The sequence below is a fragment of the Delphinapterus leucas genome, chromosome 9 (assembly GCF_059928025.1).
Source record: "Delphinapterus leucas isolate spDelLeu-1000000601 "Yukka" chromosome 9, BTC_Dleu_Yukka2, whole genome shotgun sequence".
In the NCBI taxonomy this organism is placed as follows: domain Eukaryota; kingdom Metazoa; phylum Chordata; class Mammalia; order Artiodactyla; family Monodontidae; genus Delphinapterus; species Delphinapterus leucas.
Window position 1 is genome coordinate 93,328,329 of NC_143137.1, and position 27,413 is coordinate 93,355,741.

Genomic DNA, 27,413 nt, shown 5'->3' on the forward strand with positions numbered 1-27,413 from the left:
TAAAATGTCTGTCTTCTTTTTTTCTTTTTAGTAGAGCATTTTAATTCATTTCAAAACTTTCTCATGGACTTTAATCTTTTTAGATCTTCTCTTGGACACAGAAAGAGGAGGGAATGCTGACTTTGAGTGCCAGATTGCTCTGAGGTACTGAGAAACCCTTTTGGTGTTTATTTTTCTTATTATAAAAGAAATACATGTTTACCATAAAAATGCAGATAATAGAGATCAACAAAAGAAGGAAATAAATATTTTCCTTAATCCAAGGATCAGAGGTAACCTCTTTTATAGCTTTTTAGGCTTTCACTTGTGTCATTAGCTTTATAAAATGTTATATATAATGCTTATTCTGATATATTATCATTTTCCATTCACATACACATATGCCTGTGAAAGGGTTATTTTAAATTATTTCATAGTACAGTTAACCATTGAAAAACACCAGTTTGAACTGCACGAGTCCACTTACATGTAAGCTTTTTTAAATAAATATGTACTACAGTACTAAACAATCCGTGGTTAGTTGAATCCGTGGATGTGGAACCTCAGGCATGGAGGGCCAACTGTAATGTTATATGTGGATTTTACATTGCGGGTGGGCTGGTGCCCCTAACCCTCGAGTTGTTGAAGTGTCAACTCTATTTGTTTCATGGATGTCCGATAATTTGTTAAGTAATTCAGCCCCTGGATACCAAGATTATTTCCATTTTATGCTGAGATACAACTTTGCACATGTAGCTTTGGGCGCATGTGTAATTATTCTTTTAGAAAAAACTCTTACAGGTGAATTTTTTTAAAACATCTTTATTGGAGTATAATTGCTTTACAATGGTGTGTTAGTTTCTGCTTTATAACATAGTGAACCAGTTATACATATACGTATATCCCCATATCTCTTCCCTCTTGCGTCTCCCACACTGCCTATCCAACCCCTCTAGGTGGTCACAAAGCACTGAGCTGATCTCCCTGTGCTATGTGGCTGCTTCCCACTAGCTATTGATTTTACATTTCGTAGTGTATATATGTCCATGCCACTCTCTCACTTTCTCACAGCTTACCCTTCCCCCTCCCCGTGTCCTCAAGTCCATTCTCTAGTAGGTCTGCGTCTTTATTCCCATCTTACCCCTAGGTTCTTGGTGACCGTTTTTTTTTTTTTTTTAAGATTCCATATATATGTGTTACCATATGGTATTTGTTTTTCTCTTTCTGACTGACCTCACTCTGTATGACAGACTCTAGGTCCATCCACCTCACTACAAATAACTCAATTTCGTTTCTTTTTATGGCTGAGTAATGTTCCATTGTATATATGTGCCACATCTTCTTTATCCATTCATCTGTTGATATACACTTAGGTTGCTTCCATGTCCTGGCTATTGTAAATAGAGCTACAATGAACATTGTGGTACATGACTCTTTTTGAATTATGGTTTTCTCAGGGTATATGCCCAGTAGTGGGATTGCTGGGTCATATATTTCTATTTTTAGTTTTCTAAGTAACCTCCATACTGTTCTCCATAGTGGCTGTGTCAATTTACTTTCCAACCAACAGTGCAAGAGGGTTCCCTTTTCTCCACACCCTCTCCAGAATTTATTGTTTGTAGATTTTTTGATGATGGCCATTCTGACCGCTGTGAGATGATATCTCATAGTAGTTTTGATTTGCATTTCTCTAATGATTAATGATGTTGAGCACTCTTTCATGTGTTTGTTGGCAATCTGTATATCTTCTTTGGAGAAATGTCTATTTAGGTCTTCTGTCCATTTTTGGATTGGGTTGTTTGTTTTTTTGTTATTGAGCTGCATGAGCTGCTTGTAAATTTTGGAAATTAATCCTTTGTCAATTGCTTCATTTGCAAATATTTTCTCCCATTCTGAAGGTTGTCTTTTTGTCTTGTTTATGGTTTCCTTTGCTGTGCAAAAGCCTTTAAGTTTCATTAGGTCCCATTTGTTTTTGTTTTTATTTCCATTTTTCTAGGAGAGATCTTGCTGTGATTTATGTCATAGAGTGTTCTACCTATGTTTTCCTCTAAGAGTTTGATAGTGTCTGGCCTTACATTTAGGTCTTTAATCCATTTAGAGTTTATTTTTGTGTATGGTGTTAGGGAGTGTTCTAATTTCATTCTTTTACATGTAGCTGTCCAGATTTCCCAGCACCACTTATTGAAGAGGCTGTCTTTTCTCCATTGTGTATTTTTGCCTCCTTTATCAAAGATAAGGTGGCCATATGTGCATGGGTTTATCTCTGGGCTTTCTGTCCTGTTCCATTGATCTATATTTCTGTTTTTGTGCCAGTACCATATTGTCTTGATTACTGTAGCTTTGTAGTATAGTCTGAAGTCAGGGAGCCTGATTCCTCCAGCTCCGTTTTTCTTTCTCAACATTGCTCTGGCTATTTGGGGTCTTTTGTGTTTCCATACAAATTGTGAAATGTTTTGTTCTAGTTCTGTGAAAAATGCCAGTGGTAGTTTGATAGGGATTGCATTGAATCTGTAAATTGCTTTGGGTAGTATAGTCATTTTCACAATGTTCATTCTTCCAATCCAAGAACATTGTATATCTCTCCATCTATTTGTATCATTTTTAATTTCTTTCATCAGTGTTTTAAAATTTTCTGCCTAGAGTTCTTTTGTCTCCTTAGGTAGGTTTGTTCCTAGATATCTTATTCCTTTTGTTGCAATGGTAAATGGGAGTGTTTTCTTAATTTCACTTTCAGATTTTTCATCATTAGTGTATAGGGATGCAAGAGATTTCTGTGCATTAATTTTGTATCCTTACACGTGAATTTTAATTTTCTTTTTCCTACTAACTCTGAACTCTTTTGCCTCATTTTCACTTTCTAATCCAAACTGATTTCTACATGTTTCTAAAACAAATCTATTTCAGGGACCTCAGTTTTATATTGCCTTGTGTTCTTTTCTTTTTTCATGTGTGAATTTTAGTCCTCAAATTAGCTCTCAGCTTCTTAAAGGGAAGAATCATATTTTATATTTTTGTGTATGTATAAGCAAATATATAGTAATTGATCTGAGTTGTTAGTAAATTTATTGTGGATTGTTAGACTGTTTTCAGTTCCATGGTCTAAAACCTAAAGAAATTATCTTGTATAGGTTTTATCAGCTTTGAAAATTTGATAGCTCACAGGACAATTTAAATGTAAATAGTAAAGTTCTCAATCTTTCTGTCAACTGACACATGTTATTGAGCAGTTTGTGTAGATTATTGCAATGGTTATGTTTGAAAGTGCAATGAAACCCAAGAGACACTATTTCCACATGTAAACATATAGCTAACAATCCAGGTCATATACAATAGATACAAAATTATTTGGGAAACTCTTGTGCTTGCCCTGGTATGATGTTCTGTGAGAAAATTGTTCCATTTAATTAATGACATGGATGTGGCCCTTTGTAAATAAGACATTCACTGTCATTTTATTGTTTGGGCTTTTACTCGATATTTGGTCTGATCTAGACTTTCTATAGACTTGATTAATGAATTATGGATAGAAAATATTGAGTTCTAAAAATAGAGCACTAGGGCTTCCCTGGTGGCGCAGTGGTTGAGAGTCCGCCTGCCGATGCAGGGGACACAGGTTTGTGCCCCCGTCCAGGAAGGTCCCACATGCCGCGGAGCGGCTGGGCCTGTGAACCATGGCCGCTGAGCCTGCGTGTCCGGAGCCTGTGCTCCGCAACAGGAGAGGCCACGACAGAGAGGCTTGCGTACTGCAAAAAAAATAATAATAATAAAAAATAAAAATAATAAAAATAGAGTACTTTTTTGTAATAACTAAGGATATACCCTAATAAGCCTTGGAATGATCTCTAAATTTAAATTGAGTATGAAAGTACAGCAAGTATTAAAGAACTGCAAGCAACTGGCTGAAATTTTGTTTAGGAGAAAAATGTAAAGATCATCATTAGTGTACTTCTGCCTAAGGAGTTTATCATCCAGCTGGAAGTTTGGACACACACCACTCTCTAGTATGTCAATTTCCTGTGAGGATGTAATTAGCCATTAATGTAAGGTTATTTACAGATATAGGCAAGAACAATTATTGTGACTAAAAGGACTGAGGAAAGATTCATTGAGGAAAAGACATTTAAGCAGGACCTTGAAAGGTAGGATTTTGGTGTGTGAGTTGTAGGAAGTGAATTATAAGTGTGGAGATGGGATGAAGGGGCAGTATGAACATCTGAAAATACATATTTGATCCTGCAATGTTGAAGAGTCTAGTTTAGTATAAAAAAAAAAGAGGATGACGGAGGAGGAAAGTGGTAGAAGATAAAACTGGAAAAGTAGATTGCAGTCTGATTCTGAGGAATGTTCAATGCCACCCTAAGTAGCTCAGAATTCATTCTATAGGTATTGCAGGCAATGAGGAGAGGATTTTAAGCAGGGGATGGCATAATTGGGTTTCTCTTAGGATATGTACTCTGAGTTTGTCACAGAAGATAGACTGCAAGGACTAGACAGTTGAGGTGAGAGAACGGTTGAGAGTCTTTATAAACAATAGTTCAGGATGACTACCCACAGTCATAAATTGAAAAGACAACCTACAGAATGGGAAAAAATATTTCCAAACCATATATTTGATAAGGGGTTAACTTCCAAAATAAATAAAGAGCTCATACAACTCGATAGCAAAAACCCCCAAATAATCCAATTAAAAATGCTCACAGGACCTGAATAGACATTTTTCCAAAGAATATATACAAATGGCCAACAGGTACATGAAAAGATGCTCAGCATCACTACTCGTGAGGGAAATGCAGCTTAAAACCACAATGAGATATCCCTTCACACCTGTTAGAATGGCCATCACCAAAAAGACAAGAGATAACAAATGATCGTATGAATATGGATAAAAGGGAACCCTTGTGCACTGCTGGTGAGACCGTAAATTGGTGCAGCCACTGTGAAAAACAGTATGGAGGATCCTCAGAAAATAAAAATAGAACTACCGTACGATCCAGCGGTTCCACTTATGGGAATATATCCAAAGGAAACGAAAATACTAACTTGAAAAGATATATGCACCCCCATGTTCATAGCAGCGTTATTTACAATAGCTAAGACATGGAAGCAACCTAAGTGTCCATTAATGGATAAATGGATAAAGAAGTTCTGAGGGCTTCCCTGGTGGCGCAGTGGTTGCGAGCCTGCCGATGCATGGGACACGGGTTCGTCCCCCAGTCTGGGAAGATCCCACATGCCGCGGAGTGGCTGGGCCTGTGAGCCACGGCTGCTGAGCCTGCGGTTCTGGAGCCTGTGCTCCGCAACGGGAGAGGCCACAACAGTGAGAGGCCCGTGTAAAAAAAAAAAAAAAAAGTTCTGAGATGTACATATAATATATATACGATTGAATATTATTCAGTCATAAAAAATAAGGAACTCCTACCATTTGTGAGAACATGGATGGACCTTGAAGACATTATGCTAAGTGAAATGTCAGACAGAGATAGACAAGTACTATATGATCTCACTTATATGTGGAACCTAGGAAACAAAAACAATGCCACCAAACTCATAGAAAAGAGATCAGATTTGCGTTTACCGGAGGCAGGGCATGGAGGGGGGTGCATTGAAGGAAGATGGTTAAACGTACAAACTTCTATTTATAAGATACATAAGTACTAAGGATGTAATGTACAGTTTGATGACTGTAGTTTAACATTGCTTAATGATATATAAGAAAGTTGCCAAGAGAGTCGATCCTGAGAGTTCTCATCACAAGGAAAAAATTTTCTTTTTACTGTATCTGTATGAGATGATGGATGTTTACCAAACCTATTGTGGTAATCATTTCACAATATATGTAAGTCAAACCTTCGTGCCGTACACTTTAAACTATACAGTGATGTATGTCAATTATTTCTCAATAAAACTGGAAAAAATGGTTATCTATAATAGTGGCTCTATTGCCTGATGAAGGGACACTTTAATTGAGTTTAAACTGTCCTGGAGTTCATCTGTGACTTTGGGTCTTCCAGTAGTTTTATGGGATATCAGTGTCTTACATCTTCTCTTCTGCTATTGGTTGCATCTCTTTTTATAAGAAGGGAGTATTTGTATGGTAGGTGTGGCTAGTGGTACTACGTATTCCTGATATCTAACAGTCTGGATTTCATCTTCTCTTAATACCTATCTTTTATGAGGTTGCGTTTGCTTTGGGGGACAAATTCTGCTCCATTCCACCTCTTCTACTCTTGGACAGGAAGGCAGGAGCAGAGGCAGATCCAGGCAAGAACTGTTTATTCCTGCTTGGAGAGAGGATGGCTATTGTGGCCCTCACACTGAGGCATTTGTTATAATAACAATATCCTAACAGCGGTCTTACCCTGAGACTTGTAACCAATAAAGATTCAGTTGAGAACGATGTAATCTTATGCTATGGAGAAAACATTAAATTTACTGATTATTTGAGCATTACAGACGAATACACATATACTAACATAACTTCTCTTTGGCCCCCAACTGTAGCCAGAAGAGTCGTTGTTCCTTTCCCGTTCCCTGTTACCCTCATGCTCTCTCTTGCTGTCCTGCAAGGTGCTCTAGATGTTTTGCAAGGTTGCCATACATTTCACCTTTTTTTCCTCAGGACCTATTTACTGTGTTACTAGAGCTCTCCTGATCTGGCTTGAAAGTCTCACTGGAGCATTCGCCTTCCTCTTGCTTTCTCTTTTACTCATTTGGCCTGTTTCCTTTTCTTGCCTCCCCTGCGCTTTTTTCCTCCCGTGGCAGCCTGCTCCATTTCATCAGGCTGCAGTGTCCTGTGTCTCTGCAGTGGCTTGCTGCCTGGAGGCCCTCGCTCCAATGTCTCAGGCCCTCTACATTCAAGCGGGCATGCTCTTTGGCTAATAGGCACTCCTAGGACCCCCTCCTGATTGTTCGCTTGGGCCACTTTTGTTTTTATGGATTACAAGTTTCTTGCTCTCCTATTCCCCACAGCTTCTGCTGAATTTGAAGTCCTTTTTATTTTCCCTCCAAATATTCCCTCTCTTTGAAGGGAGAGAATTGACTTCTGGGCTGAATGCTACCAGGAATACTATCACCTGTATAAACATATTCAACCTATACTCACATATAACATTAAAACATATTTAAGTTTTCTCTCACAAGGTTTGTAAACAGAAAAATGGTTTCGTTAAATCACAAGGAAGTATACAATCTAAAATAGAAAGAAAAATAAATGTATATTTTGCTAGGTTATAATAAATATTGACAATTCAGACTGAAGTATATTCATTCATTCACTGAACATACATGAATGGGATACTGTATGTGCTAGGTTCTGTGGATTCGAGGCAGTAGAAGACATACTTTCTGTCCACAATAAGTAACAGTCTAGTTGGAGACACAAACATAAATATGGGTGATTACAGTGGGACAGGATGAGTGCCATAATATAGGCACACACAAATAATCTTGAAAACACAGATAAGAGAGTGAATACTTATGACCCAGCCCAGGAAGCTAATGCACTGCAGTGGTGCTCAGTTAGCCAGCCTGAGAATGACAGAAAGACTGTTATTTCACAGGTCAGCGTCACCCCTGGTTTGCCAGCTGTGAGGGGCCACTTTCAGCTCACGTACACACTTTATCAGAGTCATTAAACTTGAGCTAGAGGATCTTGGAGAGCTTTATCAAACATTCAGGATGCAGATTGTCTAGAGGCCAAAAGCATCTTTGAGGTGCTTGAGAATTGTTCTGGAGAGGGCATAGGTCACCGTTTCCCATGTCACAGGGACAGTTTCCCTTCACAGCATGATAGCAAAGCCAGAACATCTGTTTCTATGTGACTATCCTGTGAGTACATTGAAGGGGACAGGCAGTGGTTTAGTGCAACATGTGACTTGTAAGGAATTTCATATGGAGAGAATTCTACTCTGTGGTTCTGAAACTAGGGAAAAGAGGAAGTTACTTTTATTACTGTGGCGTAAGAGGCCCCTTTGCCCAGGATTCCTCTTTCTTTTTCTAATTTGTAACCATTTCCTGACTGACGTTCATGTTGCATGCTTTCTCATAAGTTCCCCTATGCTCACATCGGTTAACGGCCAGGCTTGCACGCGGCGAGCCTGGAGCCTGGTCCCTACACCTGGGCTCACGCTGCGAATAGATCACGCGGGGCCTGGTGCTGGCCTGCCAGGCCAGATGGAACTGTTCAACCCTGTGTTCATCCGTCACGATTACCAGGCATTGGGGGTTTGCCCGGCTTGCTCCACTCATTTTCTTTGTCAGATCAAAGTCCAAGAAGGATACATAAACGATAACCTAGAACTTTGCCCGGACACAGAGGCTGCTATCTGGGTAACGTCTTCCATCACACTTTCCCCGAAGGCACGGAAGGAAAAGGGCAAATTATGTTTAAGTACGACCTCTGTTGCACAGCCTCATCCAACCACCCCCCTTGCTTTGTTTCCTGAACCCATCATAGTCCTATTAATCAATTGGTTCAGGGATTTGAGATTTCCTGACCTAATCACAGGACTTGGGAAATACTGATTTCTGTTTATATGAAGCTATGGCTGTGATTGCAGACTTTGTACCTGCCTGCGCTCACATCTGTCATTCTGTATTCAGGGTTTGAGATGGCTCTGGATTTTCTCCTGAAGAGTGGGGATGAAGTATCTCTGTGTTGGGAGCAGAGATAATTTACTTTCGGAATGCATTTTGTTTAAAACAATATTGACAAACAGTGTTCATAATGGCAACAATAGTTTATGGAAGTAATTGGATGGGTAATACCTTTGGGCTGTATTCCAGATTTTAAAGAATACCTTGCAGTGTTTATTGGCATGTTATACTTCTCTTCAAAATGAATATTGGTGCCTTAAAGAAAGGGAGATACGGATTGGGGGAATGGCCTCAAGTTAGGGAATAACTAGGAATTAACTATGAGGAATGATTCTTTTAGAAAAATTACATTCAGATAACACAAAAGGCCTTTATTTAGTTAGCAGAATTTATATGGTTGTTCTCTAGATTGATGTTGTCTCTGAGATGTTGCATCATATAGAATAAGACCAGGAAAGCTGAGGCTGAACGATGCAGCGCTTTTTTAAAACCATTGTAAATGCTTAATGTTTTCTTTATCAAGATGATTATGTTTTATAATAACAGATAATAATTCCTCCATGGATTTTTAGAAATCACAGCTAGTCCATGTGATTACTCAGTTCTTTCTGAAAACAGGTATCTATATATTTACCTATATCTATATACATATATAGCTGTATATATTTATACAAATATATATTTACATTAATGATGGTGGAAAGCTAAGTGTAGACTCTTCCCACACCACTATTACCTTTAGTAAGCTGCCACATTGTGTGTGTGTGTGTGTGTGTGTGTATGTGTCTGCACGTCCATCTTCAGTGCTCTCAGCTACACTGTATTTCAAATGTTCTACTTCTTTCTCAGAAAATATTGGTATGTTTTAGGAATACTGAGGACGCCCCCAATCAGAGTAACTCCTGTCACAGGTAGTAGAGCAGAATGCCCTGGGAATAGATAACTCTGGTTAGATCTTCCTGGTGGACTCTTGTTGAACTTGACACTTAACTTCTTTGGGTCTCATCTTCCTCACCTGTAGAATGGTGATAATGACTACCGTAAAGCATTTTTAGGAAGATTAAATGAAAAGAGATCACGTGTAAAGAGACATTGCTTAGTACTTTGGACTCTGGCTCTGGAGTCAGCAGATGTGGATTTGAATTCTGACTCTCCTGTGTAAAAGCTGTGTAACCTTGGGCATTTCAATTAATTCTCTGTGCCTCAGCAATAAATGATGTAAAGCATGTAAAGAGCATAGGGCCTGGCACATAGTAAGCACTCAATAAATATTCGCTATTATTGTTAAATTATAAACACTATGCAGTTGTTAACTTTTTTATGATGAGCCAACAATAAGACCGTGTCTAACTCCGAGGGGGAATGGTTTCTCTAAACCTATCCTAACAACAGATCTGGAGAGTTTAGTGGCATGTCAAGTAGCGTTTTGTTGATTTATAACCTGCCAACTTTGTGAGGGAATGAGTGTATTTGTAGGTTTAAGCTAAAAGTGTGATTGCATGTATTTGTCTTAAAGACACCTGGAATCATTTAGCTTGTCCATGTTTTAGAACTCTTCTATGATAAATATGAGAGTTAATCAGCATATGTATGGCTACAGCTTCTCTGTACTGTGTTTTGGTGGGTGGATGATTTTAATGACCATTGTTTTGAGGGTAAGGATAAATTTTCTGTTTCAGCCAAAAAAAAAAAATTCAGATTTCAGTAGAAGAGGTTTATCTTATTTATTGATAACTGCAGTCTGCAGAAAACTGTCCCCTATCTTTCTTTAGCCAAATATTTGACAATTTCTCGTAAATTTTTCTACCTTTCCATAGTTCTGCTTCTGAGCCTCCTAAGAGATTTCTTTTCTTCCAGGACACTTACCTAAAGCTCAGTCTCTGTTCGTTTCACTCCCAGGACCAATGGTTCCTCACCTTGACCTAGGATGCCTGTCCTCCCAAATCATATTTCCATGACTCCTTTCTGTATGTCCTGTCCCACTAAACTATGCTATTCTTTCATAAAGTATACTTTTACATATTACATATTCACGGTCTCTTCGAATGAATCACTTCCTCATGTCTGTAGAAATGACCTGGTCTCCTAAATGCTGTTTGATATGTGATTTCAAACTTTGGTGGTGCTGCCTGGCCTCATCCTCCGTTGGCATAAACCGTTAGCCTATCATCTTCTGGAGTAAGGTGGGTATTTGTGAGCCCCTGGAGCTGGCCCAGTCCTCAAGGAAGGAGGAAGAGCAAGAACTTCTAGAACTTCCAGGAGATGGATGGGGAAGATGGCTCTCATGGTGGTCCACACTCTGCCCTCTGATCAGTGAAATTGCTCCTCTCTGTAATGTTTTTTCTCACTGAATGGGCCTCATGGAACTCTGAATCACCTGGGTCTTAAGCCTGTTGATCACAAAAGGCTGCTCTTCGGCATGGCTGTCCCTTCATCGAGTCCACTTTCATGCCTTGCTGTTACTCACTCCAGAGAGGGAGTGGGAGGGTATGGTTTGGGCAGGCAGCAGGGTCACAGGTGGCCTAGTGCACATGCAGCTTAGTTGCGCTTTCCCCGGGCTGTAGTCCAGGGGGTGGGACAACAGTGTCTCTCCAGTGGGAGCGTGCATCAGAGTCGCCTGCTGGTCTTATTAAAACAGACTGCTGGACCCCATCCCTGAATGTCTGATGAAGTAGGTCTGGGGTGGGGCCTGAGATTTTGCATTTCTAACACTTTTTTTGGAATGCATTATGTTTGGAAGTACAGTGTTGCTGAGCACTGTCAGTCCCTTCATACCTCTGTGTGGCTGCACATGTAGTGTGATTGATCTTGAAGGCTTTCCCCAGATCTTGCCATTTGTAACACACAGATCAAATGCTACCTCTTCAGTGATCTTTTATGATTCCCTCAGCCAGGGCATAAAACAGTTGTTGTATGGTCTCTTCTCTCCAGTTTCTTAGCAATTTGTTTGCCCTCTTATAGTATTTACTGCCATCAATTCTGTATAAAGGGTGCCTGTCTTGGCTTTGCTACCAACATATAAACTCTTTGAAGGCAAACATATTAGTCTCATTTATCTTGCTTCTTCACATGCTCAGTACAGTACAGTGCCTTACAAACAGAAGGTTCTGTTGGTTCTACCCAGATTCCTTTGGATCCACTTGACCACTTCTGTGTATCCATCCTCCAGCTTCTGCATACTTTGTCCCTACCAACTTGTAACTTTCTTCAGAGGACTAAACTTGAACTACTAGAGCCGCTTCACTCAGACATGTGGAGAGCTGGAATTGTCTGGGAGTTTACATCCCTAGCAGAGTGACCTATAGCTAAGTGACTGATGCAGCAGTATGAAAGCTCAGCTACCTTGCCTTGGAAGCTCCACAGCACTCACAGGATCAGGCTGAGGCAGGGGCCTCACCTGAAATCAAACCCTTGTTTGGCTTCTTCCCCTTCTGTATCCTGCTTTTCTTATTCCCTTAAAGAGTTCTCCTGGGAGCACTTCCTTAATAAATCGCTTGGAAGGTGTTGTGTAAGTGCTTGTTGAATGAATGAGTGCTTGAAAAGATGTACAGCGTCATAGTTAGGAGCATGGACCCTGGAGCCAGACTGTCTGAGTGTAAGTCCCAGTTCTACCAGTTACTGGCTGTGAGACCTTGGGCTTTAAGCTTTTTGTGCTTCAGTTTCTTTACCCATAAAATGGAGTTAAAATGGTACTTCACTGGGTTGTTATGAGGATTTAATATATCAATATTTGTAAAGCACTTAAAATGTTTCCTGGCACAGAGTAAATGCTGATTTGAAAATCATATATTTGACAAGGATTAACATCCAGAGTATACAAAGAACACCTACAACTCAACAACAAAGAAACAACCCAATTCAAAAAAGGACTTGAATAGACATTTCTCTGAAGAAGATATACAAATTGTCTATAAACAGATGAAAACATGCTCAACATTATTAGTCATTAGAGAAATGTAAATCAGAAGCACAATGAGATACCACTTCACACCCATTAGGATGACTATTGTAAACAAACAAAATAGAAAGTAACAAATGTTGGTGAACATGTGGAGAAATTGGGACCCTCATGCTAAGTGGGAATGTAAAATGGTACAGCTGCTGTGGAAACAGTATAGCAGTTTTTTCAAAAAACCAAACATAGAATTACCATATGATCCAGTAATTCCACTCCTAGTTATATATCCCAAGGACTTGAAAGCAAACACTCAGATATTTGCATACCAATGAGCATAGCAGCATTATTCACGATAGGCAAAAGGTGGAAACAACCCGTGTCCATCAACAGATGAATGTATGAACAAAATGTTGTATATGATAGAATATTATTCAGCCATAAAAAGGAATGAGATTCTGAAACATGCTACAATGTGAATGAACTTTGAAAACATTATGCTAAGTGAAATGGCAGACACCAAAATATAAATATTGTATGATTCCATTTATGAGGTACTTAGAATAGGCAAATTCATAGAGACAGAAAGTAGAGTAGAGGTTAGGAGGGGAAGGAGTGGGGAGTTATTATTTCATGGTCAAAGAGTTATTGTTTAATGGGTACAGAGTTTCTATTTAGAATGATTTAAAAAGTTTTGGAAATAAATAGTGGTGATGTTTGTACAACGTGACGAATGCACTTAATGCAGTTGTATACTTAAAAATGGTTAAAATGGTAAATTTTATGTTATATATATTATACCAGAGTAAAAAAGAATGCATTAATTCTAGTCTTTCAGTTTGTTATTGCTGTTCTGCCTCTGGGACTTTAATATCTGTCTCACTAATATTTCTTTTCTCTCGCACAAAAGAAGTACATGTAAGTTGTCTGTGAGAATTTAAACAAAGTTTCTGAAGAGCTGTAAAATTTTAAACATCCAATTAAAAGCAGAGAAACAAAAGAACACTGTGGATAAACATGAATAAATAAAGGAATAGTTAGATGATTTGAAAATTCTTTAGGTTTAGTCAGAATTTGCAGTAACCCCACGAGTGCAGTGAGTCCAGTTTAATTACTGATGCGATAAAGCAGTCCGAGCCTAGAGTTTTCTTCAGCTTTACCGTTTATGATTTTATAAAAGCTATCCATATGAGTCCACTTGGTTTGGGCTCATAGGCAAATTGGTCTCCAGCCAGATACTCCATCTTCTTATGTATCACACCTCTCCATAGAGCTGGAATGTTCCCCTGAAGAGTAACTTTTAAAAACCCCACAAACTCTAATTCAGATTTGGCAATCACTGTACTATGGTATTTGAGTGTTTTAGACTTAGCAATAAATAGTGTTTTAAAACTTCCAGTGTCTGTGTCTTAGTTGCTGTGCTCTGTATCTATAGGCAAAAGCCCTAGATGTAAGAATAAATTAAATCACACAAGAATAAATTCAATCACTCATTGGTTAAGATGGTCCTTCCCAGCCCATAGCCTCAGATTCTCCTCATTTTATCATAAATAGTGAAATGAAATGAAAGAAGGAAGAAAAAGAGAAGGTGCATTTGTTTGTGAGGTGCTGTACCTCAAGGAAATCAGATGACATTTGACAAATCTCCATAACATTTACTCTGACATATTTTTGCCTTTGCCTCTCATACTTTTACATCTTTATCTTAAGACGTTTTGATCTTCATTTAGGCAGTGTTGGGAGTCTGTGGGACAGAGGACTGACTCATTCAAATATACGTTATTTTACGTCAAATTTCATCAAAAGGAATATAATGGGATCAAAAGGCCAAAGTCCATTTAACAACTTTCCAAACTTCAGCCAGTCTCACATTTATTTCACACAAAACTACTTTAAATCTTTTCTGAAACAAGACAAGTATAAAAGAGACGGAACAATAATATGTCAAAGTAATACAAAAAAGTTTTGGCCTTTGGATATGTCGTATTATATTTGCTACTTGGATTCACATCAGCTTTTCTTCTGTTGTTGGTCTAGGGTTCTTAGGTGAAAGGGTGGTGTGTTATAAATTATACTGTTTAAAACAGGTTGATGTTACTGGTGGATCTGTTCTTGAAGAGTGTAAATATAATACATCTGTCCATCCCTTGTGTGTGGAGTTAAGTCTGACAAGAGATGAGTGGTACATATACCTAGGTTGACCATGTGAATGCTTAGTCAATACCCACTGGTTAAAATCTGAGCATTTGGAAAGTGACACACACACACACACACACACACACACACACGATACATGCATGCATACATATGTGTATACTTATATATACATTCCTCCCACTTTTTGGGTGGAGAACCTTACAAACAATGACATGGTCAATGGACAGAGAGACAGAAAAAGGAATGGCCATAGGGCAAAAGGCAGCATTGAAGTGTAACTTGTAAAAGTGGTTTCTTAGCATTCCTTGCTCTTTTCACACAAGGCAGAGAATCATTCTCACACACAGAGTTAACAGTATCAGAGCATACTCCCCTATGGCAGGCACAGAACTCGTGGAAAGTCTCTTAGGAGTGATGTATCTTAAGTTAAGTGGAAATCCTATACCCCAAGAATCTTAGATTCCTGATTAGAGATTATACCGATAGAGGCAAATTGGTTATTTCCACCCAACCCTCCAAACCTCACTGGTTGGCTTTGTATTGACAGTTGAAAGTAAACCTTTATTTATTTATCTGCATTGAAAAACTTGCACAGTGGAAGTTTGTTGATGTGCAGTGAATCCCTAGTGAGAAATTACTAGAACTAACAAGACAAGTAATATTTGTTTTCAAATGGATTTTTAAATTGACCTTGCTAGTTTTGAATGTTTCTTAATTAGTGTTTGCAAATCTGCTGATTTTGTGAAAAATCTGTTTCTTACTGTATTAGAGTATAGCGTCACAACAAAATTAGCATTCCATATGTTGTTTGTTAAACATACTTGGTGACTTTCTTTAAAATGCCTTGGGAAATGTTTTGAAATTTGAAACAAATATGCAACACTTGAAATTAAACGGTGATTATCACCACATTGTCCTTTCCTTAAAGCATTGCCAGTATTTGGACTCAGGAATGCTGTCACTGAACACGTATCCTGCAGAAATTACTCACAAATGGGTAAGACCTAGATACAAGCCTTTTTGCCCAAGTAGGTAAAAAGCAGCTTGCTACAGAACTCTAGCAATGCCATGCCACCATGATGAAGCACATCTATTTTACCAAAGGCTGGAGTGCAAAAACCATCTATAAAGCCTTTATTGGGGTTTTCTCTTCTCTAAATGGAATGAGAAAGTTTAGCTCCCTTTTCCTTAAATCTCCTTCAGAAGGTCTAAGTAGAAACAGAAGAATATATTTCATTTGATATGGAGAACTGAGTTCCCTCTCATTAGTAGTACTAATCATTAACAGTTAATCATTTATTGAAAGTGAGGGACTTCCCTGGTGGCACAGTGGTTAAGAATCCACCTGCCAATGCAGAGGACACGGGTTGGAGCCCTGGTCCGGGAAGATCCCACATGCCGCGGAGCAACCCAAGCCCATGTGCCACAACTACTGAGCATGCACTCTAGAGCCTGTGAGCCACAACTGCTGAGCCCGTGTGCCACAACTACTGAAGCCCGCGGGCCTAGAGCCCGTGCTCCACAACAAGAGAAGCCACCGCAATGAGAAGCCCGCACACGGCAATGAGAAGCCCGCACACCGCAATGAAGAGTAGGCCCGCTCGCCGCAACTAGAGAAAGCCTGTGCGCAGCAACAAAGACCCAACGAAGCCAAAAACCAGTCAATCAATCTAATCCTTTAAAAAAAAAAAAAAGAAAAAAGCAAGAAAGTGAGACGTGGAAAGAGTTGTCCTGTCTCTGTCTTCACTTTTGGCTTAAAATTTAGTCAGCCCACATACTGAACATCTACTGTGTGCCAGGAATTGTGCAAGGAGCTGAAGTTACTGACAGGAATGAGACACAGTGGCATCAACTGTTCTGCTCTGAGAGCATCATAACTTAGCCGAGGAGGTAACAGGTAGCACACCAGAGCTGAGGAAGGTGTGCTCAGCCACAGGGAGGCACAGGGAAGATTGCACAGAGGAGTAGGCGCTTCAACTTAAAAGGTGAATGCAAGGTTACCAGGTAGGAAAGGCAGGAAAGAACATTCTAGGATGAGCAAGTGACCCATATAAAGCACTGAGGTGTAAAGGGTGCAGGAGGTTGGTGTGATAGTAATTCATTCAGTGTGGCTGGACAGGGCGTTCAGGATGGGCCCTGTGTTTTCTGCCATGCTGAGGAGTTTGGACTTCATCTTGTAGGATATGGAGAAACTAAAAAATTTCAAGAAGGGGCAGAAATTGATCAATGTTGTATGAGCAGAAGCTGAGGAAACTGAAGATACCAATATTGGATAAGAAGCTATTTTAACAGGCTTGGAGAGGATTGTGAGAGTTGGAACTAAGTCCTAACAGTGGGAATTAAAAGGCTGTCCCTTTTAGGTCTGAGAGATATTTAGGAAGAAGAACCAATTTCACTGTAAGGAATGAAGGCCACAGAGGAGTCCTGATGAATTCCACGGTTTGTGGTGTGCTAACTGGATGGGTGGCAGCACTGTTTGTTGTTAGGGAATATAGTAGAGGTTTGAGAGAAAGAAAATGAGTTCTGGCTTGGACATGTTGAATTTGAGGTTAGAATGAAATATATTGGAAGTATGCATCTTGGCCTTTGCTCTGGTAGCCCAAGCATTTCCTGCCCTTCTCTTGGGAGCTTAAGGCTTACCTCTCATGAGAGAAGGGTCCAGGGAAGTGAGTGGGGTTTAATGCTTGCCCCCTACTGACAGCTGATGCCAATTGCATGCACGTGCCACTGGAAGGGCTCTCTCCAGCCTCTGGTCCTTATCTGTGGCTTCCGTCCTGTCCTTGGACTTGAAGGATTTGTTAAAATTTTAGCTGTTTTCTTCCTAGCTGCTTTTATGGCCGTCACCCCTTCCTCCTATGCTCTGCCAAAGGAGAAATAGTTTCTATGGCCCATTTCTCCTTGGAAGGGCTTGTCAATTCTTTGGAAATTGGTTCATCTGGTTCCCTTGCTAGTTCAGCTCTAAGATGTGCTCAAGAAAAATCATTGTAAGTTTTTTGGGTTTTCTCATTATGAGGGTAAGGACCTCTTGTGGCTTTCTACATTCCAAGTGGAAGCATGGAATCAATTTCGATAATTAAAGAACTGACAGTTACTTTAGAACATGATCCGAGAAGCAGGGTTGTGGATAGCTGCTGGCAGGTATTTAGAGCAAATTAGAAAGTGCTCTCTCCAGGATGCTGAAGAGATAAGCTTGGTGGTATCCATCCTCAGAAATTCATAGTAGGAATCTGGGTACACTGGATAGACTTTTCTAGATTATTCCCCAAATCAGAACTATTTCCACTAGGCTGCAGTTACCTACTGTCTCTCGTGTCTATCAGCACCTTGAAGATACCACCTTGCAACTGAGGCTAAATAAAGCAAAATGCAAAACAAAACAAAACTGTGGTGCATTCCTAAACCTTTAATAATTTAATGTGGACTCATTGGTTTGGAAACTCATACTATGACAATTAAAAACCTAACCAAGCCAAGATAAAGGTGGAAGAAGAGATAGTTGGACACATACATAGTACTTTTCTTCTGCAAATTAGATTGGAGGGAGGGAGTCGTCAGCAAAACTTCTTCTGTAAAGGCTCATCCAGATTGTAAATATTTTAGGCTTTGCAGGCCCTACAGCCTCTGTTTCAGTTATTCTGTTGCAACTTACCTCTGTTGTAGTAGAACAAAAGCATCTATAGACAATACAAAACAAATGGGTGTGGCTGGGTTCCAATAAATATTTACAAAAACAGGCAGCAGCGGGATTTGATGTCAGGACTGCAGTTTGCTAGCCCTGAGTTAGAGAATTGATACAGATAAAAGGGTTACCACATATTTTAAAGTTTTTATTTTATTTTATTTTTTTGGCTGCGTTGGGTCTTCGTTGCTGCGTGCGGGCTTTCTCTAGTTGCGGCGAGCGGGGGCTACTCTTCGTTGCGGTGCATGGGCTTCTCACTGCAGTGGCTTCTCTTGTTGTGGAGCACGGGCTCTAGGCGCATGGGCTCAGTAGTTGTGGCTCGTGGGCTCTGGAGTGCAGGCTTGGGAACGTGGTTTTGATTAAAGGAATAAAGGTCAAATGGTAAATAAGTTTTTACTGGGGCATAGGCTGTCACCACCATATCTTATATTGGTTCATTTTATTCTTTCATTCAACAAATGTTGATTGATCATCTGTTATATGCTAGGCATTGTGCTGAGGATTTCATAGTTCTGCTTTAGGTAGAAGCTGATGTGGCCTGTGCTAGTCTTCGCGTACCATGATCCTCACACCCCTTCTCTGCTCAGGTCCTCCAGTGGCTTTCCATCACAATCAGCGGGGTTTCCAGGGTTGAACACCATCTCGCCCCGGTTACTTCTCTCACCTTATTTCCTCCCTCTGTCCAGCTTTGTCACTCTGCTCCAGCCCCACTGACCTGCTTGGTGTTCCTCAAGCAAACTAAGCAAGCACATGTTTAGGAATCCTGTATTTGCTGTTCTGTCTGTATGGAATACTTGTTTCTGTAGACATCCGTGGGGCTTATTCCCTCATTTTATTCGGGGCTCTGCTCAAGCATCACCTCAACAGAAAGGCTTTACCTGACATGGTACTAGTACTCCTTTATTCTCTGTTCCCTTTTCTTCATCTTTTTTCATAGCACTCATCGTCACCTGGTATTATATAAATACTGAGTGTGGCCTTTCTCTCCGCTAGAATATAAGTATAAACTCCATAAAGTCAGGTATTTTATTTTGTTCATTATATTATTAGCACCTAAAACAGAGCCTGGGCATAATATATATTTAATCAATATCTGTAGATTGTCGAATGACTCTGCTTCTTAATCTTAGGTTCATGTCTTTTGTCCAACTAAACAAAGATGGAATAGCATTACTATACCAAAAATACTCATTAAGGGAATTTAATCGTAAGAAGTCTTAGTTACTTACCGAAGATACAACTAATATTAGATCTGCAAGTTCCTGTCCTAGAGCCCTGTTTTCGGGATATTTGGCCATTGTGACTTTGGTTTGGCTCCGCTGTTATTTTTACATGGTGCCAATGTGTTCCTGACATATTTCAGAGACCAGGCTTGTCATTAACCTTGAGGGGTCCCATGCATATCTCTCTTACACTTTTGAAATGACATTTCAGAATTGAATCAAATTTATTGTTTCAGTCAAAATGGATTTGATTTACAGATGTCTCATCCCTTAAAAACAGATCTAAGAAAAGAAAGCTTCCATCAACTTCAGTTCTTGTTTTCTTGTCTCCTCCAAACAAGAACTAAGGACTTTAGTATAAGACATTTTCCATAGACTTTATTGTGTTAAAAACATTGGTGCATGTTAAACTAAGTACATTCTATTTGCCTATGTTTCAAGGTTTGTTTCATCGGGGAAGTAGTATAATCCACTAGCAAGTTGTGTATAATCACATTTTCAGAATGTGATTATTGCTCATAAAAGTGGTTTTAATTGAAAATTTTATGTCATGGATAGCCTATAGCAATCTTAGATGCACATACCTATATTTATGTGTCTATAATTTATTTTTTAAGATTCCCCATACAACACTATTTTGAAATTACTAAAGGGGTTTTCTTTCTTTTTTTGTTATTCATCTGGGTAACTTAAAAAAGTATTGCTGTTATGTTCAACTGTTGGCACTGTTGCAGGCAACTAAAAGCTTAAGAAAATTATTCCCCATCTGTACCCCCCAAAAGCCACATCTAAAAAGGTCACAAAAGGAAACACACAATTCAAATAATCTCCATGCTGTATCTGAGATTAACTTGGACACAGATGTTTTAACTTACAGTTTGATCTGGCGTAATATATGCATTTAACAAAATCCTGTTTTGTATTGCTTCTATAAACACTGAAGTCTGATAAAAGTGTATTGATTTTTCTGCTATTTAAGAGCTTTTGAACCAGTACTTAAAGCCGGTTGTCTCCAAGGCCTAAATTAACTCTTTCAGCTTTTGACGATGGTTTCCGTGTAGGGGTATGTGTGTGTACATGCAAGTATGTGTTTGTTTATGCCTGAAATGGATTAGAATGGCAAACTATTTTGTGGTCTGCAATATTTTACTTGCTAGGGATAATCATTAGACTTTGTTCTTGATGTTTTTCTTAGAAGATGAAATGATTCAACACTGTTCATTACTGTTCATTTCCTAACCACACTGTAATCATTATAGGCCTAGATATTATCTGAAAAGTTACTGAAAATATTAATGCAACATGAATAGGGTTTTCCTTCTGCACTCTGGGCATTTAAGTATGGACATCATACTTCCTCCTCCTGGTCATTAGGCCTTTTGTCCAACTGATCTTAACGTGAGAGCCTTGAAGGAAGTGATTCAGGGAACATCAATCCAGTTTAAGTCTGTCTTGCTTTCAAAGTCATTCTCACCCTCTCTTCTTCCTTTGGCCAACATTCTAATACACTGTAAGGTAGCTTCTCACCCTTGTGCAGGAGCATAGAAGCCACCACACCTGCAAGTAGGCTTCTCCAAATTATTTGTGTCTTCAGATCAGAATCATGGTAACTCCTGGGGAAAAAAAGATATTCCCAAATGTAAAATATCAAAAGAAATGTCAAATTCAGCAACACGACAACCTTTTGAAGGTACAGAGACTTTTGCTGAGAGGAATCCCTTATGATAGTATAAAAAGGTAGGTTTTGAGTTAGATAAGACACTGGCTAATATGAGGGCTTATTGGACTTTGTCATTTACAAAAGGTCTTCACACAAATGATTTCATTTGAGCCTCGATGTAACTTTCTGAAGTTGGGGTTTTAGAGATTTCTGCATTGCAAATGATGACACAGCCTCTGAGAGAGGCTACGTGGTGAGGCAAGAACCTAAAATCTGTATTTCTTTTATTTCGCCAGGAAGAAAGATCACGTCTCTCTGGGTATAATGGACAAACTAGCATTTTTAACTCAGTGGAAAGTTAGTCAAATGGCTGTTTTGTGATGTGGGACCACATTTCTTCATTTTTAAATTAATCAACTGGGTACACAATAAGTATATGCGTAAGACTATTTATCTATCAGTAAATATATTTATTTATCTTATCAGTCTTACACACACATACACACACACACACACCTCCAAGCCAGGGACAAAAGCAAATGCAAAACCCAAAACTAGAAATCTGTAACTTTTTTTATAAAAGTCTCTCCTTATCTTAAAGGTCTTTCTTGAACAAAACTTAAAGAAAATAAAAATCTGTTCTAGCAGTTGCCTCAAAAACCCTTTTAAAGAGAATTTGCTTCTCAGCTCCCAGAGGTTGGCTGCTTCAATGCCGCCATTGCCAGCAATGTCACCTTTGCAGGCCAGCAATGTTGCCTTTGCAGGGCATCAGCATGAGACATGGCATGTTCAGACAGGGGCTGGGCAATGGCATTGTAGACATGATAAGGCTCTTGGGAAACCCAGGACATTATCTCAAGTAAAGTTATTATTTATGTATTTCAAGCTTACAGAAGTGTTTTACGTACATATGTGGAGATTTTCTTTAATTGACATTTTATAAAAGGAAAATGTCTTCCTTTAGCAGAAAACACTTAAATTTCTCAGTGAGGGAATTCTATCAGCAACAGTAGAAAGCAAGAGAGTAGTGTAGTTCTGAAGAATGTGGGTTTATACCCTGGCTCTCCTACTTACTAGCTGTGTGATCTTGGGTAAGTTAACTTTTCTCTTTGATTCTCAGTTTTTCTCATCTGCAAAACATAAATAATAGCATCTACCTTGAAGGTTGTTTAAGAGATTGCAGGGAATATATGTATTGGCCCAAGATGACTTTTAAAAAATCATATATTTAATTTATGAGAGTAATGGGACTTTGGATCATGAAAAGCCTCATTGTAGGACATTTATACTACCAGGGACATGTAACTCCATTACCTGACATACCAAATAAGGGAGATGAGATTTAGGGGGCAGGAAGTTTAGCTTGAAAGGAGCAGCAGAACCCTAAGCAGACACCCACCCCTTCCTTTTCTTCCAGTGGCTGCAGAACCTTTGGCAAAGTCACCGTTCACCCAATTAGTAAGGTGTGAAAAATCACCCTTTTGTTCAATATCTCTTCCCGTGTGTCTTTGACTTGTATCTGCTCATTTTACCCACCAAACTTGCTTTTATTATCTTCAGGTCCTTAGAGCCAGCACATCTCTGCAGGAATGAGCTGGATCTGATTCTGATTCTCACATCCCTGACAGAACTGTCAGCTTCACTTCCATCACAAAATCTTGGTAGCTCTTAAGGGTGTCAGAACTCAATGTTTCCCATTCTGGGTTGAATTGGCACAGCTAGGGCAGAGAGGAATCTTCCTTAGACTTGTGAACTGAGCAACTGGGACTGACAGATCATTGAGAGGATACAAATGTGGGTTTGAATTTCTTCTGTAAGATCTCAATTATCTGAATGTGGAAAGATCATAAAAAAAATGAACTTTGGATTAATTCACTGATAGTTGAGAGTTACGTTATAAAAAACAATCAAACCATCTGATCCCTTTGACCTGTGGTTTATTCGGAACAGAAAATGGCATCAGAAAGCTTTTAATCTTATTAAATCTTTAATCCCTAAATCATAAAGTTAATATTGCTTTTCATTTAATTATTTGGAAAAATTAATAGGCAGAAACTTATGCAGTTATTCTCCCCCCAATATGTGAAGTATGGTATCCAGAGTTAATGATGTGTAGCTTGCTTCCATAAGAATGAAGGCTGCATCACTACATTGTCATCAAACCTTGCTTGCATAGTAAGGAAAGTGTAGGTTTCAAGAGAAATGACTGCATTGGAATAGTGGCTCAGTGGCGATTATATTACGTTTCAGAAAATAGAACTTTTCTAGTTACCTGGAGTTGCTACTGCTTTTATTCTTGAGACTGATTCATTGTAAACATTTTTGGTGGACATACTGTATATATTTCACTCTTTGCTTTTTAGCTAGAATATACTAAAGATAGCTTTTTCTGAAAGACACAGGGTTAACATAATTGATATTTATTCTTTCATTAATTTATTCAACACGTATTTGCTAAGTGCCCATCCAGTGACAGTTATTGTATAAACTGAGTCTTCAAGAAAGAGGATGTGAATGATGGGGAGAAAAGAGTTCCAAGCAGAGAGAACAGCATGAGCAAAGCCCTCAGGTGGGAAAGACCTTGGCAAGTTTGCAGAACTGAAGAAGAGGGTGTTTAGACCTTGGTGAGGGAGGAGAATGGAACGAGAGAGCGCAAGTGATAGACTGAAATGCAGTTAAACTTGAGGGGTTCTTAATGTGCATAGGGCTATTGTCCTTAATTTAATGTCACCAGGTTGCTGTACATTTTGTGATGTGTGTGATGTCTTTATTTTGTGATGTTCTGACGTCATTTCCTCTTACTTCTTCCTTCACTGCTGTTCATTCTTTGACTTTGCAGCAACTTTTGCATCTGATTCTGGTGACTTGATCTTCTTTCCTTTCTAATTTGCCTTCTGTTGGGTTGAAGAATCACATAACCAGACTAATTAGAATTGTGTCTAAAAGTGAGAGTAAAAGAGCCATGAATTTGGAGCATAAACAGTCTCCTCTGGGCCAAATCTATCTGCTTTTATAAATGGACCGCTTTCCTTCTAGACTTCAGTGTCCTCCTGTATAAAAGCTGGTTAATGACCAGAATACCACGTCTGTGCCCTTTCAGTTGGTAATTCAGTCTATAATGGTTTTATAAAAGATCTTTAAAAATTAATTGCATTTGTTGTGTTTTCCGTAGTTAAGCTTACCACATTTTAATTATCTGGAAGTGTTAACTACTTCTTCACATAATAGCCCCCCCAATGCATTAATATTGACTAAGAGAAACTAAACAGTTAAAGTGTTGGGGATCACTGTCTAAATGAGGATCAATATTTAACTATAAATCATCTATTTTATTACATTTTTCTTCATCTGACTACAAAATGCATTGTGAGAAAATGGGAGCTCAAGTGAGAATTGGAGTTTTGCGCTCCATGTCTAATGATTTCTGCAGTTTGGAAATGCATGTAATTATTTTCCTATCCCAAAATTCTAGACTAAACTTCCTGCACACAGGAGTGCACAGTTGTACATGGACACACAACTATTAACTCTTTGAGGGGAGAAGCTGTTTCTTCTATTTTCATATCAACTTCAGCATTTGCCACAGTATTTTGAGCAAATTAGATGATCAAGAAGATGCTCATTGAGTGAATGCATAAATGAATAAAATCCATTGGCTTGAATCTGGACTTGAGCCTTTGCTAAACGCATCAGGATTCATCATATAGATGCTTTTTGGTCTTCAGAAAAGCTTTTGTCAGGCACCAGTTTCTTAAAAATAAGGCGTGAATTTGTGGTATTCTAGAATTCTCTGGGATTATGTAGGAATGTGTAAGATGATCTTCAGATGTCTCAGGAGAAATGGGTTAGTAAGCAACACTTACATAGAAATGAAATAGTTTCAGCCAGTGGTCAACCTCAGCAAAGTATTGCAAAACAGCAATCCAGTGACTTTCTCCCTTGTTTTGGGGATCAGAAGCTGTCTGCTTACCTCCAAACCTCACTTCTGGCTAATTGCAGGGGAGGAATGTGTGGAAGGCCGGGTGCAGCACAAGTGCTGACAGCTGTCCTGAATGTGGCATCTTATTTCCTGCAGGCCCAGGTCTGCTTAGCATTACACAGTACTTAAGCTTTAGTCGGGATGTGGTCAGTGTTTGTTGGAAGGTGTATGAGAAATCGGCTTTCCAGGAGGAAAGCCCGAAAGTTTGCACTGTGCATGCAAATTTTCATGTAGAAAATTGCCTCTAAAAATTCAGGGTGTGTGTGGGGGGGGCTATAGAACATTTATTGGTTGGGCAGCAGCGAAAATATTTCTTTTGTCTCCCCAACAAAAAATCCATCAGGTTTATAGTCTATATTTGAAAAGTATTTTTTTCTTTATTAATGATATTATTTATTTTATTTATTTATTTATTTTTCATTTGCAGAGAGTTTAATTTCTCTGTTTTCTTTTTCTTTTTTTAATATATATATATTTTTACATCTTTATTGGAGTATAATTGCTTTACAATGGTGTGTTAGTTTCTGCTTTATAACAAAGTGAATCAGTTATACATATATATATGTTCCCATATCTCTTCCCTCTTGCTTCTCCCTCCCTCCCACCCTCCCTATCCCACCCCTCCAGGCGGTCACAAAGCACCGAGCTGATCTCCCTGTGCTATGTGGCTGCTTCCCACTAGCTATCTACCTTACGTTTGGTAGTGTATATATGTCCATTCCTCTCTCTCGCTTTGTCACAGCTTACACTTCCCCCCTCCCCTTATCCTCAACTCCATTCTCTAGTAGGTCTGTGTCTTTATTCCTGTCTTACCCCTAGGTTCTTCATGACATTTTTTTTTTCTTAAATTCCATATATATGGGTTACCATACGGTATTTGTCTTTCTCTTTCGGACTTACTTCACTCTGTATGACAGACTCTAGGTCTATCCACCTCATTACAAATAGCTCAATTTCGTTTCTTTTTATGGCTGAGTAATATTCCATTGTATATATGTGCCACATCTTCTTTAACCATTCATCCGATGATGGACACGTAGGTTGTTTCCATCTCTGGGCTACTGTAAATAGAGCTGCAATGAACACTTGGGTACATGACTCTTTTTGAATTATGGTTTTCTCAGGGTATATGCCCAGTAGTGGGATTGCTGGGTCATATGGTAGTTCTATTTGTAGTTTTTTAAGGAACCTCCATACTGTTTGCCACAGTGGTTGTATCAATTTACATTCCCACCAGCAGTGCAAGAGGGTTCCCTTTTCTCCACACCCTCTCCAGAATTTATTGTTTCTAGATTTTTTGATGATGGCCATTCTGACTGGTGTGAGATGATATCTCATTGTAGTTTTGATTTGCATTTCTCTAATGATTAATGATGTTGAGCATTCTTTCATGTGTTTGTTGGCAGTCTGTATATCTTCTTTGGAGAAATGTCTATTTAGGTCTTCTGCCCATTTATGGATTGGGTTGTTTGTTTTTTTGTTATTGAGCTGCATGAGCTGCTTATAAATTTTGGAGATTAATCCTTTGTCAGTTGCTTCATTTGCAAATATTTTCTCCCATTCTGAGGGTTGTCTTTTGGTCTTGTTTATGGTTTCCTTTGCTGTGCAAAAGCTTTGAAGTTTCATTAGGTCCCATTTGTTTATTTTTATTTCCATTTCTTTAGGAGGTGAGTCAAAAAGGATCTTGCTGTGATTTATGTCATAGAGTGTTCTACCTATGTTTTCCTCTAAGAGATGATAGTTTCTGGCCTTACATTTAGGTCTTTAATCCATTTTGAGCTTATTTTTGTGTATGATGTTAGGGAGGGATCTAATCTCATACTTTTACATGTACCTGTCCAGTTTTCCCAGCACCACTTACTGAACAGGCTGTCCTTTCTCCACTGTACATTCCTGCCTCCTTTATCAAAAATAAGGTGACCATATGTGCGTGGGTTTATCTCTGTGCTTTCTATCCTGTTCCATTGATCTTTTTTTGTGCCAGTACCATACTGTCTTGATTACTGTAGCTTTGTAGTATAGTCTGAAGTCAGGGAGCCTGATTCCTCCAGCTCCGTTTTTTGTTCTCTAGATTGCTTTGCTGAAAGATCAGCTGTTAACCTTATGGGGATTCCCTTGTGTGTTATTTGTTGTTTTTCCCTTGCTGCTTTTAATATGTTTTCTTTGTATTTAATTTTTGACAGTTTGTTTAATATGTGTCTTGGCATATTTCTCCTTGGATTTATCCTGTATGGGACTCTCTGTGC

At 39.0% G+C, this 27,413-nt stretch overlaps 1 protein-coding gene across 4 annotated transcripts in view; it reads left to right on the plus strand.

The window, feature by feature from the left end:
* The window catches only part of SUGCT (succinyl-CoA:glutarate-CoA transferase), a 793,918-nt gene that overhangs the window by 372,312 nt on the left and 394,193 nt on the right, over nucleotides 1–27,413 (plus strand). Inside the window, exon 13 of one of the 4 annotated variants that reach the window (XM_089917072.1) lies at nucleotides 84–25,763. The exons of the other annotated variants lie outside the window; for them this stretch is intronic. Within the exon in view, the coding sequence (XP_089773198.1) occupies nucleotides 84–143 (60 nt within the window). The 3' untranslated portion in view covers nucleotides 144–25,763. Of the gene's footprint in view, nucleotides 1–83; nucleotides 25,764–27,413 lie in introns of those variants that run through there. 4 annotated transcript variants of the gene reach the window in all.